The 19,172-nt window shown below is 44.4% G+C and overlaps 1 protein-coding gene across 9 annotated transcripts in view; it reads right to left on the bottom strand.

Annotated features, from left to right (window-relative positions):
* LOC106611539 (LIM and calponin homology domains-containing protein 1) overlaps positions 1-19,172 on the bottom strand; it is a 169,101-nt gene that overhangs the window by 9,676 nt on the left and 140,253 nt on the right. For 6 of the 9 annotated variants that reach the window (XM_045723843.2, XM_082955846.1, XM_082955849.1 and 3 more), the window contains 11 exons: positions 16,067-16,498; positions 14,672-14,710; positions 9,630-9,756; positions 9,362-9,522; positions 8,601-9,087; positions 7,119-7,454; positions 4,805-4,919; positions 4,380-4,510; positions 3,448-3,553; positions 2,435-2,466; positions 1,627-1,749 (listed from right to left, as the gene is read on the bottom strand). In XM_045723843.2, the coding sequence (XP_045579799.2) occupies positions 1,627-1,749; positions 2,435-2,466; positions 3,448-3,553; positions 4,380-4,510; positions 4,805-4,919; positions 7,119-7,454; positions 8,601-9,087; positions 9,362-9,522; positions 9,630-9,756; positions 14,672-14,710; positions 16,067-16,498 (2,089 nt within the window). The remainder of the gene's footprint in view (positions 1-1,626; positions 1,750-2,434; positions 2,467-3,447; positions 3,554-4,379; positions 4,511-4,804; positions 4,920-7,118; positions 7,455-8,600; positions 9,088-9,361; positions 9,523-9,629; positions 9,757-14,671; positions 14,711-16,066; positions 16,499-19,172) is intronic. The other 3 variants (XM_045723847.2, XM_082955847.1, XM_082955848.1) reach the window with 3 other exon arrangements.

The raw sequence follows: 19,172 nt of genomic DNA, 5'->3' as shown, positions 1-19,172 counted from the left end.
TGGCGGTGGGGTTATGTTATGGGCAGGTATAAGCTACGGACAACAAACACAATTGCATTTTATCAATGGCAATTTGAATGCACTGAGACACCGTGACGAGATCCTGAGGCCCATTGTCGTGCCATTCATCCTCCGCCATCACTTCATGCTTCAGCATGATAATGCACAGCCCCATGTCGCAAGCATCTGTGCACAATTCCTGTAAGCTGAACATTTCCCAGTTCTTCCATGGCCTGCATACTCACCAGACATGTCACCCATTGACCATGTCTGGGATGCTCCGGACCGACGTGTACGACATCGTGTTCCAGTTCCCGCCAATATCCAGCAACTTGGCACTGCCATTGATGAGGAGGGATAACACTCCACAGGCCACAATCAACAGCCTGATCAATTCTATGTGAAGGAGATGTGTTGAGGTGAATGAGGTAAATGGAGGTCACACCAGATACTGACTGGATTTCTGATCCACACCCCTACCTTTTTTTTAAGGTATCTGTGACCAACATGTGCATATCTGTCATGCAAAATCAATAGATTAGGGCCTAATGAATTTCATTCAATAGTGATTTGCTTATATAAATGGTAACTAAGTAAAATCTTAAAAATTGCTGCATGTGGCGTTTATATTTTTGCTCAGTGTAACATAAAGCCTTTATAGGTTGTACTTCGTTTAAAGTGGGACCGAAAGATCTCCGCAACAGATGGTGTGAAATATAGAAGACTCAACTTCAGGTTCATTTTGAAATGTGAAAACATCGGACCAATTTTGATTTTGAGGTGAACTATCCGTTCACATTGGATTTCATCTTAATAAATAACTTACTTCGGGTCTGTCGGAAGCACCATTGAGAAAAATGGGCTAATTATGTGACAGAAAAAAGTGGGCATACACAAACATAGCATGCATGATGAAACATGTAAAGATGAGAGAAAATACAAACCATCAAAAAGCTGCCAACCAAAGCAACAGACACACCAGACAATGACAAGGGTGTTTAGGGGTCAAAGGTGACAAGGGTGACAAGGGTTCATGCATCAGCCAAGCCAAACCCTGTGGGTGGATCTCAATAGTCTAAATGGCTTTCTTTCCTCATCTCCTCCCTTTCTTCTGTACAGATCTGAGAATATAGTGAGGATGTGAGGATAAAGGAATGTTACTTTGGAGAATTGAGACACATCCTATGATGGGTGGGTAGAGGAGGAGTGTGAGGTTGACTGGCGGCAGATTTGGGGATCTGGCGAGTGAATGTGAGATGCAGGACATGCCATAGCACACAGTGTTTATTGTGCAATGCTGCTAACGTGTGGCCACTGTCTGCATAGCAGTGAGTAGCAGATGGGGGTTCGACTTCAGACTCAGAGCAGGCAGATGCCAAAGCAATATTGGGGTTAATTTAAATGTGGCTGCAAGCTAATAGAAAGCACCCGCTTTGGGTAAATGTAACTGGGGCTGAAGACCATATATTCAGTAAACAGCAGGCTTATTCAGGCCTACCTTTTGCTAATGTCAATAGAACATCAGCTTTTGTTAACATATTTTTTGCAGCATTTTAACTCAGGCCTAGCTTTAGCATGCTAAGTCAGGCTTAGCGTTTCTGTCTTTAGTAGCGTAACTCAGGCTACCTGAAGCATGCGCTCCTGCTCTTGCTGCCACCTTTCCTGACGCTTTCGCTCCTCATCTGGGTCCCAAGCCCAGCGGTCACCTCGCTTAGCCTGAATCACTACCGGGGATGACACCTGAGTGACCTGATAGGGCCCATTCGAGGCTCACCAACACACACGCACACACACACACACACACACACACACACACACACACACACACACACACACACACACACACACACACACACACACACACACACACACACACACACACACACACACACACACACACACACACACACACACACACACACACACATTTGTGCACACAAGCATGCATACATACGCCAACCCACAAACCGAAGTACACACACATATCCACAAATAGGGAAGAGAGGAGACAGACAGTTGATCTACCACAGCACCATTTCCATGCTAGCCAAAGGAGTCCTACTAAGGAGAGAGAAAAGAGAGATGAGGGGATGAAGGGAAAAGGAGAAAAGCAACGCTGGGCACTCTGTACATCATCCTCATTCAATAGGCTGAGCCAATGAAGAATGACCAATCAATCATTGGGTCTTAGGGAGGTCCTAAATATATTACAAAAACAACAAAAGGATTGTGCTCAGTAGGCACAAAACAGTAGAACACTCTCTGAAATGGAGTGAAACGGGGAGCCACCTAAAGTTGCCCAATAAGAAACACTTGTCTTTGTTTCACGTGTGGCCTAATGAACACATTTTGGCTCAACCAGATGAGAAACATTTTTTTTTTAACTTTAGAACCCAACCAGGAAAAACTATAGGAGCTGTTACAACCTACTTACCGGCACTTTACCAAGCTTCGGCTCTTCCCCCTCTAAGAAACAGAAGTAGAGTAGAAAAAGTAGACGGTTAGAAAACAAACATCTTTCAAACACAGGAGCTGATGCTGAGTGGACATGGACATTTTTATCATCTCATTTGGTAACTATGCTGTCTTTGTGTGAACACATGGAAAAAGCTATTTCCATAATGAATGTCATGGGGAATTAGGGAATGAAGTGAAAGATGGCAGGGAACAAATCAAGGTGATAAGGTATAAAGTTAAAGATTGAGTTGCTAAAATAACTACGAGCTGTGAGGTATTTTTAATTACTGAGGAGCTAACAATTCCAGTTTCCATTTTGGAGATGGTCTGTGCAAAAGGGAACATTCAACAATGCTGTAACACTTTACATGAAGTTGCTCTTATACCTGCAGTGGCACGGTAGTTACACTTGTAACACTGTTGTATTAACATTGTTAATGTAGTAATTACAGCATTATAATACCAACTTCATGTAAAATATAAATGGGATCCACAGGACACCCAATAATAAACGAGAAAAAAAAAACAGTAAAAAAAAAAAACAGATTGAAGAAATGGGTTTCCAATGCTGTCCCCCAGCCCCTAGGGAAGCACTGGGGAAACCCTGCACAGTGTATGAGTATGTGAACTCCAACGGGGGTTACAGGCAAGCCCAACTATTCAGTGAGCAGTTTACCTGGTGGGGCGAAGAACTCCCAACGTAGGCCTAACCTAGGGTTGCCGGTTTCTGGTGGAAAACTGGCACTGTTAGCCAGCTCTACAGCACAAGCGAGAAGGAGGGGGAAGGAAGGAGGCAGGGGGTGAGGAGAAGAAAAGGAAGGGATAGATAGAAAGATAGAAAGCAAAAACACAGAGTGCCAGTTGGAGAACCAAGGGGGGAAAAAAGAGTTGGGGTGTGTGATAGCAGAGGTGAAAGGGCTGCATACAATAAAGACTATTGGGAAAAGGTAGTTTGAGGTTCATTCTCATCTGAAAACAGATTTTGATTACCTGTTGTGGGTGCCTCACATGGCGGTTTGTTTCTGACAGGTCCTGGATCAGCCAAGGCAGCAACTTCCTCTGCACTCTGAGACAATTTCAGGCTGGGCTCACTGACCTAAGATCAGAACCAGAAAAGTCATAAACACAATGATCAAAACATGACCAGGAGACTATTCAAAATATTTAGTTAGAATGTAGCAGATATAAATTGTATTTACATAGCTTATGCGATACTCTATTCTACACAGTATAGAATCATGCCCGTTGTACATAATGCATTTCCATCTGAAAGTTAAATGGTGCTGCACCCTCCCTGGCAAGGCTTCTGGGCAAGGCTTCTGGGCAAGGCTTCTGGGCAAGGCTTCTGGGCAAGGCTTCTGCGCTCTTTGAAACATTAACGGTTCCTCCATCGAACCAAAGGTGCAAATATGAACCATTGACTAGCAATGGGGTTCCTTGAAGATCTCCACGGTTCTTCGAGTCACAACTAATTCTATGGAGGAACCCTGGACTGGAGGTATGGCTTAGTAGGGGCGTGGCTTTCAGATACAGGTGAATATATTGATAAAAGTCACCTTGTCCTAGAGAGATTTACACGGTTATCAAAATGTCAAACCAGAGTAAGCCTACATGAAACACTGCCCTTATTTTAAGTGTTTTTTAAAATGAACGGTGGAAAAAACGATTGGAACCATTTCCCTTTTGACTGCTAGGTTTTATGGGTATTATGACTCATACTGTGGTACTCTATTGAACCCCTCCCATCACAAAATGGTTCAGGGTTGAATCTTTACACAGAGTTTCTCGAAGGCCCTTTTTAGAATCCCAAAAGGTTCTTTCAGGCTCCTTTACGTCTAAGAGTGTGCTTGAGGTAAAGCAGGGCACAAATGATTGACTATTTGGAGCATTGGGGCCATTGATTGGTTGGTAGGTGATCTCACCTGTGCAGTCATTGGCTGAGCTTGCTGTGTTGCGCGCTCTGATTGAACAGGACAGGGGACTGTGGCATTCTGTCCGGTCGCTGTGGCATTCGTACACGCTTCTGTTTGTTCCTTGGTAGCGTGTTGTGACTCTTTAAACAAAACAGAGACACACGTTTAGCTGCATCATAGCAAGGTTCTGCATCAGAGTACAGGTCCAGACAGTGGGTCATAATGTGACTTTAACCACAGGAAGACCAAGGTGAATAAATGGTTTAATAACTTAAAGTGTTCATTTTCAAGTCAGACAATGAGTTATAAATGACTAGCATGAATATTGAATAGCAAAAGGATTGGATGGGTTACAAAACAACAGAAATGGTCACCACTAGGTGTCAGGGTAGCAGAGGTTAGACCGGCATTCTTGGTAACCCATAGGAACAGACCTGTAGCTGAAGATGGCTGTAGTGCAGCCGCTGCTGTGTTGGTCTCCCCATCCTTCAGTGGGCCTGCAGCAGACCTGCCTCCCGCCTCCGCAATGCTCTCTGTGCTCTGCAGCTCCTGTAGGGACAGACAAAGGAAGAAATACTCTGTTAAGGCATCCTCCACATTCCTTTTGTTGAAGTCCTGACCTATCTGACTCAATGTTGCTTTATCCTATCTATGACTGCATGCAGACTAAGAACAACACACAGGTCTGGTTTATATGTGGGTTTTCACTTAACAGTTTCCGAGACTTACAGTGCCTTGCGAAAGTATTCGGCCCCCTTGAACTTTTCGACCTTTTGGCACATTTCAGGCTTCAAACATAAAGATATAAAACTGTAATTTTTTGTGAAGAATCAACAACAAGTGGGACACAATTATGAAGTGGAACGAAATTTATTGGATATTTCAAACTTTTTTAACAAATAAAAAACGGAAAAATTGGCCGTGCAAAATTATTCAGCCCCTTTACTTTCAGTGCAGCAAACTCTCTCCAGAAGTTCAGTGAGGATCTCTGAATGATCCAATGTTGACCTAAATGACTAATGATGATAAATAGAATCCACCTGTGTGTAATCAAGTCTCTGTATAAATGCACCTGCTCTGTGATAGTCTCAGAGGTCCGTTTAAAGTGCAGAGAGCATCATGAAGAACAAGGAACACACCAGGCAGGTCCGAGATACTGTTGTGGAGAAGTTTAAAGCCGGATTTGGATACAAAAAGATTTCCCAAGCTTTAAACATCCCAAGGAGCACTGTGCAAGCGATAATATTGAAATGGAAGGAGTATCAGACCACTGCAAATCTACGAAGACCCGGCCGTCCGTCTAAACTTTCAGCTCATACAAGGAGAAGACTGATCAGAGATGCAGCCAAGAGGCCCATGATCACTCTGGATGAACTGCAGAGATCTACAGCTGAGGTGGGAGACTCTGTCCATAGGACAACAATCAGTCGTATACTGCACAAATCTGGCCTTTATGGAAGAGTGGCAAGAAGAAAGCCATTTCTTAAAGATATCCATAAAAAGTGTCGTTTAAAGTTTGCCACCAGCCACCTGGGAGACACACCAAACATGTGGAAGAAGGTGCTCTGGTCAGATGAAACCAAAATCGAACTTTTTGGCAACAATGCAAAACGTTATGTTTGGCGTAAAAGCAACACAGCTCATCACCCTGAACACACCATCCCCACTGTCAAACATGGTGGTGGCAGCATCATGGTTTGGGCCTGCTTTTCTTCAGCAGGGGCAGGGAAGATGGTTAAAATTGATGGGAAGATGGATGGAGCCAAATACAGGACCATTCTGGAAGAAAACCTGATGGAGTCTGCAAAAGACCTGAGACTGGGACGGAGATTTGTCTTCCAACAAGACAATGATCCAAAACATAAAGCAAAATCTACAATGGAATGGTTCACAAATAAACATATCCAGGTGTTAGAATGGCCAAGTCAAAGTCCAGACCTGAATCCAATCGAGAATCTGTGGAAAGAACTGAAAACTGCTGTTCACAAACGCTCTCCATCCAACCTCACTGAGCTCGAGCTGTTTTGCAAGGAGGAATGGGCAAAAATTTCAGTCTCTCGATATGCAAAACTGATAGAGACATACCCCAAGCGACTTACAGCTGTAATCGCAGCAAAAGGTGGCGCTATAAAGTATTAACTTAAGGGGGCTGAATAATTTTGCACGCCCAATTTTTCCGTTTTTTATTTGTTAAAAAAGTTTGAAATATCCAATAAATTTCGTTCCACTTCATGATTGTGTCCCACTTGTTGTTGATTCTTCACAAAAATTACAGTTTTATATCTTTATGTTTGAAGCCTGAAATGTGGCAAAAGTTCGAAAAGTTCAAGGGGGCCGAATACTTTCGCAAGACACTGTATGTTGTTACGGCTACACCTTCCTGTCCGACTCCAACTGTTTGAACAACATGCCTGTTCACTTTGTTTAGATGTTGAAATCAAGTGGCCTACCTGGCGAAGAAGATGCTTATTTCTCAAAATTAGAAGGTGTTGCCAATTCCTTACATGTATCCGTCTTTCTATGCTCATTACACATTTCAAAAACAACGACTAGACAGCTAGCGCTAACAGTCTGTGGCGCTAACAGTCTGTGGCGCTAACAGTCTGTGGCGCTAACAGTCTGTGGCTACAATGCTGCTAGCGGTGTGTGGTCTACTCAGACCCTTGGATCCAATGACCACCCTTTTGATAACTTATATCTTTCTTCAGAGAAACAAAGCAAGCTTGGCTGCATGTACTGGAGCCTCACCGAGGGCAGTGAGGTGGGACGGCTAGGTGGGATGGACTCCTGTGCATTACTCTTCTCCTGGGCATCACCTTCTCCTGGCACTGAAGAAGGTGGCACTGCGGCGCTTGTGCCACCGTGTGCCACAGTTGTCATGGCTGTTAATGGGCTCGCCCTGGGGGAGGGGCTATGCGTGGGTGGGGGAGTGGCCACACATGGGGGTGTGTCGGAAGGGTCAGAGGAGGCTGTAGGCGTGGCAGTGGAAGGGTAGAACCGTACAGGGGAGGTTCTTCCGTCGCTCTCTGGAGTGGTGACCTCGTCGTTTCCCATGTCGCCGTTCACTCGCAGCAAGCCGTCCACCTGAGTGCACAGACTTAAGGCTTAAAGAACACAAACATGCATGCACATACATACAGCGCGCGCATACATATGTGGGCACACATGAACACATGCACACTCCACAAAGATGCATTTCAATCTAAAAATCAAACACTAAAATCCCATTTTTGAGACAGTGTGACTGCATCCTCACCAAAAAGATCCATCAGACAGTAATGCAAGAACAGTCAACTGGGGTGAAACATCCCAAATACCACATTCCACAGCAATGACCGCAATATGACCAGACAGTTCTATTCCAGACCATCCAGACCAGAAGTTGCCCCATGTTGTAAATAAAACCATAACTCATGTATGTTAACTCTGGCCTATTAGCTATTCAGCTAGCTCCTGATAACACGCTGGGACTGAATGAAAGGCTGTAATGTATGTGTGAGGAGCGCCGAGTGCTAACTCCAGACACACGGGGGGGGGGGTTGTTGAATGCAGGGGGACTCACTACCCACAATCACCCCTCAGTCTGTGTGGCCCTCTTTGTCTGCCTGGAGACCCACTTCATATTGAGAGGGCCTACTTGTCAACTTTTTAAGTCAATACGGAACAGAGCCCCCCCATTCAGGCGGAGGCTCCGCTCGGCTCCAAATAAGACATTCCAGCCACTAAAGTGGAAAGAAGTGGCTCGCTGGTTTGTTCCCGTAATAACCGAAAAACATGTCAACTTCCTTTGGAATAGGTCCATTTGGCAAATCGCTCTCCACGGATGAAAATGAACACCCTGTTGTGCTAAATTGAGACGTCACAACCGACTTCGCAGAAAAAGGAAATGGGATTCCTATCCTTCTGTCTAAAAACATGACACCCAATCGCTATGGTTTCTGTCTGCTATTCTAATGTAAATGCCAAGACCAGGGACCATTTAACACAATGCATTTCAGTGTGCCCTGGGAATACTAGGCTGAACAAAACGTTCCAACTACTTCAGGGGACGTTAGTATCTTACTATCTGTTAGTAACGTAACACTTCTGGAAGCTGCCCTGATTTGTCATGGGAGTGCAAAAACCCCCACGACACCCTGGTAATTTGAACCCTGGCTCACACATAGTAAAATACACTAGTGATAACACTGCTAAAACCTTTTCTCCATTAGCTTGCATTTTGTGCCTCACCTTGCCTGGCTTGGGTCCCGCCAGCATCTGTGTGCCCTTGGATTGGATGTAAGGCTTGGGCGTCAGCAAAGGAACAGATTTAGGCGAGGCAGCCTGGAAAGAGGGGTTTGGTTCAGGAGTGCGTGACTGAATCTGGGGGCGTTGAGACTGACCCTGGGGGAACCCCGCCACTTGGGCCTCGACGGTAGCGGTAAACTTGGGTGCCGGGAGCGACTGCTGCCTCAGGTACTTCAGAGGACCATTTGGATCTTCTTCCGGGGAGGTTGAGTTGGGAGAACGGGAGGTGGGGGTGAGGGGGAGACGTGTGCTGGTGGCAGTGGTGGGATCTTCAGAGACGCTCCTGTCCAGCAGCTTGGGCAGTTGCAGGCGCTCCAGCACCGCTTCACTGATGGTGAAGCGCTGGGCATAGCGGTGGAGGACCAACGCCGCCTCCTCAGGGGTGCGGGCCGACTGGTAGGCCTCGCGGAGCTCGTTCTCACGACGTTCCCTAGGGAAGGAGACACGGGAGGACAAGGTGAGACAGTGGCCAAGTGACTGGCTACACACTGACGAAAGCATCATTGTTGAGACATTTCTGTACATTGCTGCTGATCCCCTGATGCACTTAAAAGCAATAAAAAAAATGGTTAAAGCCAGGATGCGATAAGAAACAACAGGCTAGGATATAAGAAACATGAGAGTAGGTATAGGGCTATACTGTACATTGAGGCAACCAACAATATGGAAACCAGGGTTTGACCTAAAATGGCCTTGTGACCTACTTCTCCTCCACGATCTCCCGGTAGGTCTTGATACTCTTCCTCCTCTGAGAAATGGCCCCTCCCTCGCCCGTCATCAGCTTCTCCATCATCTTCCTCTCCTCCTCCTTCTTGATCAGGTCCTGGGAGACGCTTCTCCTGCGACTCTTCCACCGGGCTAGGTCCTAACACACAGACACGTCAATGTATGAGTGCATGAATGTGTGTGTAAGTGTATTAGTATGTGTGTGTGTGTGTGTGTGTGTGTGTGTGTTTGTGTGTGAGTGCTTACGTCCTGCCAGTGGTCCTCTTCCTCCTTCATCATGTTGTACTGGTTGTGCATGAGCTCGTGGCGCACCTGGCTGTGGTGCAGCAAGCTGGCGTCCTCCTCACAGCGCATGTCAATCATACTCACACTCCTGAGAAAAAGAAAGGAGAGAAAAGAGACATGAGAGGGGGAGGAGTTATAAAGAGATTTACTAGGAGAAAAGTCATGCATACGGTATGGACAAATATACATTTTTATTTCCAGGCACATAAGATGTTTTCTGGAGCTCTGGAGTTGTCGTAGTTCAGTCAGGAAAGGTCGAGGTCAAACAGGTTGGATGGTCAAACGCTTTATGGATACAACTTCTATAGGTACTGAAGTGGTCCACTCAAATTTAAATAAACAAAACCCAAAAGGAACTCATTACTATTCTGACAATACATCTCACTGCACTACCACAAATATTATATTATAGGATATTATTGTTCTGTATACATTAGTTTGTATTATACTGTGAACCACGCAAAACAGAAGGCACCAGAGATAACGTTAATAAAGGCAGATTATAACCACATGTAAGCAACATGCTATCAAAAGGTCATACAGGTGAGTTCAAAAAGTATTGGGACACATTTTTTGTTGTTGTTTTGGCCCTGTACTCCAGCACGTTGGATTTGAAATGATGCAATGTCTATGAGGTTAAAGTGCAGACTCTCAGCTTTAAAGCTGCAACTTTTTGGGGCTACCCGACCGAATTCACATAGAAATGTGTGCTATAGATCTGACATTGTCATTGAAAACAAGTCTAAGAAGCTGTAGATATGTTCTATGTGCACTATGCAGAACTAGCTCTGCCATTTTTCCTGGTTGCTAAAATTCTAATGGTTTGCCTAATTTCAGTTTATGTGACAAAACAAGCAAGTATAGTGTAGAGAATCATTGTACCATCTAAACCATATATTTTCCATAACCAAAAATATTGTATTTTAAGTTGTTTGAAGCTGGTGTGCAAAACTGAAAGTTAGAAATGCAAAAATGAAAAATAAGAACAGGAGCATAGAAATAGCCCACATAGAACTGATCTACCACTTCTTAGACTTGCTTTCAATGAGAGTGACAGATCTATAAGTCTGTAAATATTTCTATGTGAATTTGGCCAAAAAAGTTACAAATTGCAGCTTTAATTATTATTTTTTTGTCTTTTACTTTTGGTTTTGTACACCAGCTGAAAACAGCTGAAAATATATATTCCCCTTCAAGCCGATACCACGATGGCCCTCAAAGAACTACACTGGACTTTATGCAAACTGGAAACCACATATCCTGAGGCGGCATTTATTGTAGTTGGGGATTTTAGCAAAGCAAATCTGAGGAAAACATTACCGAAGTTCTACCAACACATTGACTGTAGTACTCGCGCTGGGAAAACATTGGACCACCGCTACTCAACTTTTCGAAATTCTTACAAGGCCCTCCCCCGCCCTCCCTTCGGCAAATCTGATCATGACTCCATTTTGCTCCACCCTTCCTATAGGCAGAAACTCAAACAGGAAGTACCCGTGCTAAGGTCTATTCAACGCTGGTCTGACCAATCGGAATCCATGCTTCAATGATTGTTTTGATCACGCGGATTGGGATATGTTCCGGGTAGCCTCTGAGAATATCATTGTGAATACACGGATACGGTGACTGAGTTCATCAGGAAGTGTATAGGAGATTTTTTTTTAAAGCGCGAACCACTGCATTTAACAATGGCAAGGTGACTGGAAATATGGCCGAATACAAACAGTGTAGTTATTCCCTCCGTAAGGCAATCAAACAGGCAAAAGGTCAGTACAGAGACAAAGTGGAGTTGCCAAGGACTGTGGGCTCTCCTTCCCCGTGGCAGACGTGCGTAAGGCTGCTGGCCCAGACGGCATCCCTAGCCGCGTCCTCAGAGCATGCGCAGACCAGCTGGCTGGAGTGTTTACCAGTCTGCTGTCCCCACTTGCTTCAAGATGTCCACCATTGTTCCTGTCGCAAGAAAGCAAAGGTAACTGAACTAAATTACTATCGCCCCATATCACTCACTTCTGTCATCATGAAGTGCTTTGAGAGGCTAGTTAAGGATCATATCAGCTCTAACTTACCTGCCACCCTAGACCCACTTCAATTTGCTTACCGCCCCAATAGATCCACAGACGATGCAATCGTCATCGCACTGCACACTGCCCTATCCTATCTGGACAAAAGGAATACCTATGCAAGAATGCTGTTCATTGACTGTAGCTCAGCATTCAACACCATAGTACCTTCCAAGTTCACCATTAAGTTTGAGGCCCTGGGTCTCAACCCAACCCTGTGCAACAGGGTCCTGGACATCCTGACGGGCCACTCACAGGTGGTAAAGGTAGGAAACAACACCTCCACTTCGCTGATCCTCAACACAGGGACCCCAAAAAGGTGCATGCTCAGCCCCCTCCTGTACTCCCTGTTCACCCATGACTGCGTGGCCACTCATCAAGTTTGCAGGCAACACAAAAGTAGTAGGCCTGATTACCAACAATGATAAGACAGCCTACAGGGAGGAGGTGAGGGCCCTGGGAGAGTGGTGCCAGGAAAATAACCTCTCCCTCAATGTCAACAAAACAAAGGAGCTGATCGTGGGCTTCAGGTAACAGCAGAGGGAGCACGCCCCTATCCACATCGACAGGACTGCAGTGGAGAAGGTGGAAAGCCTCAAGGTCCTCTGAGTACACATCACTGACCATCTGAAATGGTCCACCCACGCAGACAGTGTGGTGAAGAAGACGCAACAGTGCCACTTCAACCTCAGGAGGCTGAAGAAATTTGGCTTGGCCCTTAAAACCCTCACAAACTTTTACAGATGCACAATTGAGAGCATCCTGTCGGGCTGTATCTCTGCCTGGTACGGCAACTGCAGGGCTCTCCAGAGGGTGGTGCGGTCTGCTCAACTCAACACCGGGGGAAAACTACCTGCCCTCCAGGACACCTACAGCACCCGATGTCACAGGAAGGCCAAAAAGATCATCAAGGACATCATCTACCCTAGTCATGGCCTGTTCACCCCGCTATCATCCAGATGGCGAGGTCAGTACAGGTGCATCAAAGCTGGGACAGAGAGACTGAAAAACAGCTTTTATCTCAAGTGCATCAGACTATTAAATAGCCATCACTATCCGGCTACCACCCGGTTACGTAACCCTCCACCTTAGAGGCTGCTGCCCTATATGCATAGACTTGGAATCACTGGCCACTTTAATAATGGAACACTTGTCACTTTAATAACGTTTAAATAATGTTTACATACGGCTTTCCTCATCTCATATGTATATACTGTATTCTATTGTACTGTATTTTAGTCAAAGCCACTCCGACATTGCTCGATCTAATATTTATATATTTCTTCATTCCATTATTTCACTTTTAGATTAGTGTGTATTGTTGTGAACTGTTAGATACTACTGCACTGTTGGAGCATCTGCTAAATACGTGTATGTGACCAATACAATTTGATTTGAAGACAATATTTTTGGTTATGGAAAATACACTATTGCACAGTGGTTTAGATGTTACAATGATTATCTACACTATACTTGCTTGTTCTCTCACATAAACTAAAATCAGGCAAACTATTAAAATTTCAACAACCAGGAAATGAGGAGCGATTCCTGCATATTGATTCTTTAATTTGAGGGTATTTAAAAAAAAAATCCATATCAGTTGAACCATATAGAAATTACAGCACTTTTTGTACAAAGTATTGGGATAAATTCTCTTTGTTTTGGTTGAAACACATCCAAAACAAACAGCAAAAGCGTCTAACACATTTGTAGAGTCACAAGCTACATATAGTCATTGCGAATACGGGATCAAATACTTAACTTTTTACTACTTTAATGCACATAAGTGAATTTGTCCTAATACTTTTGGTTCCCTAAAACGGGGGAGCTGTGTACAAAAAGTAATGTCATTGTATCATTTCAAATCCAAAGTGCTGTATACAGAGACAAAACAACAACAAAAATGTTCACTGCCCCAATACTATTGGAGCTCACTGTATATATAGAAGCCTATCTATACAACAGAACAGCGCAGAGCATCAAAGACATACTCTGCAAGTATTTGACCCAGGTCTTATTTTGACAACCACAGTGAGATCCTCGTACAGTGGCGTTACAGGGATGGTCCATGTCCTTATGTATGCGACATGCATCATATGGTGACCACTCTAGTCTCTCTAGACATCCATGTTGCCTGCCACCATTTTCTAATGTTCCCGCTTCACACGTTTGTACGTAACAGTACGTAACAGTTTGGCATAGAGGAACTACGTCCTCTGCCAATGTCACTACCTTACCCGCTTGAATAAAATACAAAAATAGTAACTAGCAAGATGGAGATCAAGGAGGTTGTTATTAATGAGTGCATTTCACAAGTGGCTAGTTTGCATCAACTACCTTAACTAAATCCACTGCAAAGGTATTGCCTGCAAACTTTGCTTTCAAATCGCAATGTTCTTGCATGTCTGCTTTGTGATTTTTTTGGGAGAGTTGTCTGTCTTTTTTTTACCCTTAGCGAAGTTGCCAAAAGAGTCCGTCACTGAAACCGGACCCTTGTCACTGCTGTTGCCTAGGGTCGGGTTTACGAGACTATGAGCTCTCCACAAGACACAGGTGAGCGATATAGGTACATCCCATTCCACATTAGACCCTTGAAGGATAGAAGAGACAAAGTGACTCGGTGAGGCACGTCTTGAGTTCCAACGTTTGCTTTAGTGTGTGCGAGTGTGAGACATGCAGATAACAGAAGCTGGTTAGAAACACATTTGAAGTCAACCTCTAGTCGCTCTCCACTTCTCGTATATCTGAACGGATAGGATGGGTGTAATATGGTTACAAGTCCAGTAAGGCCAGAGTTTCTACCATATTGCTTAAACCTATCAGCTCCTTACAGATCTACTAGAAATGTCTAGAGGTTGGGCTCTAGGGATCTGTGCATACTAAGCAGGTGTGGTTTAGCAGGGCAGGGATGTGCGTCCGAATGGGTAACAAAGAACCACTTACTCTGGGTCATCTGATACACTAGCAGCTCTGTGACTGAATCTACGAAAGCAGAGACATGGAGAAAGAGCACAAACACTAATGAACAAACACACAATTACAACACAATGCAATATATACAGATATGAGCCCACAACTACACAATGCAATATATACAGACATGAGAATAGTAAAAAAGTGTGATGGAATATAGGGGGTGTGTTGAAAACACCTTTGGGCTTAATGTACTGTATTGGTTACCGTTGACAACAGTATGAGTTCTTAGTAAACAAGGATGAATGCTTAATGAGATACTGTAGGTTTAATATTATTTAAAAGACAACAAGATCTTCAGATCCAAATTTATAAAAAGTGTCAATTTGAACACAAGGTGGCGCTCTAGCCAAAAATACAGCCAGCTGAGTACTTGGGAGAAAAACCACTGAATTCACTGCACTAATATAGGCCTCTACAGCATATTGTGTGGTGGAGATGGAAATGATCTCATGGCGCAGTCTAAAACAAAACTATCAATAAAAGCATGCATCTTTTATTAGCCTGCTCATAACCCATCTTCAAAGCTGGGGTTCGTCAACTTTTGCGACCACGATACCCAAATCGGCGGTTTGGGTTAACCGGGTTTGGGATTAAGTTCTAGAGTCACAGAGAGCTTTTAAAGCTGGAGTTCTGATGTTGGGAAGGGTGTGAGTGAAAATGTGGCTTGTGGTCCTATTAAGACTGGCCACAAGAAAGCAGGAGACCCAGTGAAGAGAGGTCTTATGAAATGGAAAGCAAATATATTGTTTAATGGGCTGTATGTATTTGTCATATATATGTCATGTCTGCCATACAGAGAGCGAAAATACATATTTTCTACTACTGCCAGTGTCGTTTTTGAGGGAGTTGCTTCAAACAGTGTGTATTGGAAAAGGTCAATGTCAAAGGTCATCATGCAAGGTCATTAAAAGGTCACATCTATGACAGGTCACCGTCAATATCTTGCTCACATGCTCAAAAATATAAAAACCCGAATGAACAAATCAAATACTAAAAAGAAAGTATTAGCGTCCATGCATCCAAAAGCAACACACTTCATTCAGACTTTAAACTCTTTCCTTAGCCTGCTCGGGTCAAAGCAACTGAAATGATCTAATTCTGTCACTTGCGAAAGATCATGCAATCTTCACATATGCCATCCAGAGGTGTGCATCACTGCTCGAGGTCACGGCCACATGCGTATGAAGCAGGATTTCTAAATATTTTCTGAAAGATCATGGGTAATGTAGTTCCCAGTATCTGATCCATGTAGGCCGGGAGAAACGCAATAAGTTATGGCCATTAAGGTGTGATGCTCCTCTCTTAGACAACAGAGAATTTTGTATCGGTCACTCAATCCTAGTCGATGGACGACAGGCTCACATTGGCTGGAGGTCATCGTCAAGCCAAGATGGACGTCTCGCCACCGCCGGTTTGTCGCACTCGCGACCTTCAACCTCCGACTTGCCCATGCGACCCTGGCAGGCGACCATCAGCGTGGTGGTTGCCCTGGCTGCAGGAACGGGCAGGAACTGGCTTGGACCGGTAGTGCTGCTGTGTTTCGGCGAGGTAAGGGCGTGGCGAGCCCACATGTCATTGTACCTCCCTGTGTCTGTCGCCAGGGATATGGCCAACCCCACCTTCTTTGGACCTGCCTCCTCCCTGTCCATCATGGGAGGGGGAGGGAACTTCCTGGTTGTTTCCAGGCTGGCCCCGGCGCTGGGGGGGCTCGTCACGACGATGGAGGTCGTCATGGGGCTGGTTGTCAGGGACGACAGGCGGTATAGTTCCTCGGAGCATGAGCGGGCGGGGCTACTGCTGAGAGAGTGGTTTGGTTAGCATTGACCAAGGTTGTAATTAAGGAAGGCCATTTGACATGATTACACTATTCAAATAATATCATTACACTTTTGGGGATATCTGGACATTCAAAATTATTTTAAAACAGCAGAATGTTGCTTTTCTCCTTAGTTTTTGGCTAAAAAGAACAGTGAAAGAGATGTCTGATTTTCACCATGATGAGAACTGATTCTGTGTCAGGTTTTGTGGAAACTCTGTTAGGTGCGTGTCTGTAATTGATATCTGAAGTGGGGGAAAATAGCATACCGATGTCAGGGCAGACCAGAGCTCGAAATGCGCAGCAGTAGCTCAACACAGTACATTCAAAAGTTTGTTTAATCAAATTAAGTATTGCAAATGTCATTGTATATCCTTGTAGGTAACAATGTCACAAGGATAATGTAATTTAATTTATAACAAAGCATTGTCAAAACAGGCCTACCATTTATTTCTCGCCACAAATGAACACTCACTCAAGTAATCAAAGATATTGTTTAGATATCCGGAAATTCGATTAACCATGCCCATCCCTAGTCATTGTCATTGTCTCGGAACTCAGTTCAACATCTAGTTTTGATTTACATTTGGTTGAGTTGCCAACATAAGTTGCCAACCTGAATTCAACGTGAAATCAACGAAAAATGGCACCATGCCATTGGATTTAGGTTAAAAGTTGGGTGAAAATGATGTGGAAACAATGTTGATTCAAACAGTTTTCGCCCAGTGAGACATTAGATGTGGAACATAGGTTTGTGAACGAAAGCAGAAAAAAACAGTAGTGACGCACAAAGAAAGTATTGGGAGAAAACCCACAACAGCTATATCTAAGCTGCTCTGGTACCCCCCCCCAAACATTATTCTTTGTTTGACGCACACACACAGTTAACTTAAATAGTACTTGAATAGATTCTGCCTGGCAGTGAGAAAGACACATCATGTGACTCCCGCCCTGGTCGGGAGTCACGGTCGTCACTAGCTTCTACACCCACAAAGCCAGATTCCACACCCACAAACCCAGATTCAACAGTCACAAAAAAATGTGCTTTTTGGTCTTAATATTCATATTGTGGTTACGGTTAAAGTTAAGGTTTAGGTTAGGTTAGGTTTAAAATCTAATTTTAAGAAGAGAAATTGTAGAAATTAGCGGGGTTTATGACTTTGTGGGTATAGAAGCTATTGACGACCGGGGGTCAGGCGGCGGAAGGACCCCTCATTTCCTACTTTCTGAGGGTGGGTTCACATGTTCCCTGTGTGTTGAATTACAGTACATTTTTCTGGGTGTGTAAAATACTGTAATACAGCATGGGTAGGCTAGCTAGACTATGGCAAGTATTTGTGTTGTGTGCACGCGTGTGTGTGTGTGCAAGGGTGTGTCGACATCCAACGTGTGTGTGCGTGCATGAACAACCAACGTGTGCCTACCCTACACAAGGGCAGCATGGTGACTTGTTGATTATCTCCAACCCGTGCCATAGAACTAGGTTGCCTAGGTGATGAATGAATAGCTAACACATCTGATTATACTCCAACATGCAATCAGCAAAATACACTCTTCACAGGTCAGAAGGTCAATCTCTGTCAAAGGGAGATATCTAACAACCATCTATCCAGAAAAAAGGGAACAAAGGAATGCCATTTGAGTTTGTGCATCTCAAATACCCTCTCGTAATACACATTTGCGGTAGTTTAACTTACTACCTACTTTAGTTGAAAGCACCGACTGTGAGACGCTCTGGATAAGAGAACAACAGTAGCCAAAGATACATTCTAAGGGCCACATGAGTGATTACTCACGAAACCCAGGCCAAAAACACCATGATTTGGGGGATTTTCACAAAATGCCATCCATAGAACAGTCCTTTAAAAAAAATGAGGGGTGGTTCAGCTTTAATATTTCAAGTAACTGTAGTTTCTATTAATGTAAATGTCTGCATAATTTCCAATCCACCATATATATAAATATATATATATATATATACACTGCTCAAAAAAATAAAGGGAACACTTAAACAACACAATGTAACTCCAAGTCAATCACACTTCTGTGAAATCAAACTGTCCACTTAGGAAGCAACACTGATTGACAATACATTTCACATGCTGGTGTGCAAATGGAATAGACAACAGGTGGAAATTATAGGCAATTAGCAAGACACCCCCAATAAAGGAGTGGTTCTGCAGGTGGGGACCACAGACCACTTCTCAGTTCCTATGCTTCCTGGCTGATGTTTTGGTCACTTTTTAATGCTGGCGGTGCTTTCACTCTAGTGGTAGCATGAGACGGAGTCTACAACCCACACAAGTGGCTCAGGTAGTGCAGCTCATCCAGGATGGCACATCAATGCGAGCTCTGGCAAGAAGGTTTGCTGTGTCTGTCAGCGTAGTGTCCAGAGCATGGAGGCGCTACCAGGAGACAGGCCAGTACATCAGGAGACGTGGAGGAGGCCGTAGGAGGGCAACAACCCAGCAGCAGGACCGCTACCTCCGCCTTTGTGCAAGGAGGAGCAGGAGAAGCACTGCCAGAGCCCTGCAAAATGACCTCCAGCAGGCCACAAATGTGCATGTGTCTGCTCAAACGGTCAGAAACAGACTCCATGAGGGTGGTATGAGGGCCCGACGTCCACAGGTGGGGGTTGTGCTTACAGCCCAA

Source organism: Salmo salar, chromosome 09 (assembly GCF_965601325.2).
Source record: "Salmo salar chromosome 09, fSalSal1, whole genome shotgun sequence".
Lineage (NCBI taxonomy): Eukaryota > Metazoa > Chordata > Actinopteri > Salmoniformes > Salmonidae > Salmo > Salmo salar.
Note: the sequence above shows the minus strand (reverse complement) of the source record. Positions and strands in the feature narration are given on the sequence as shown.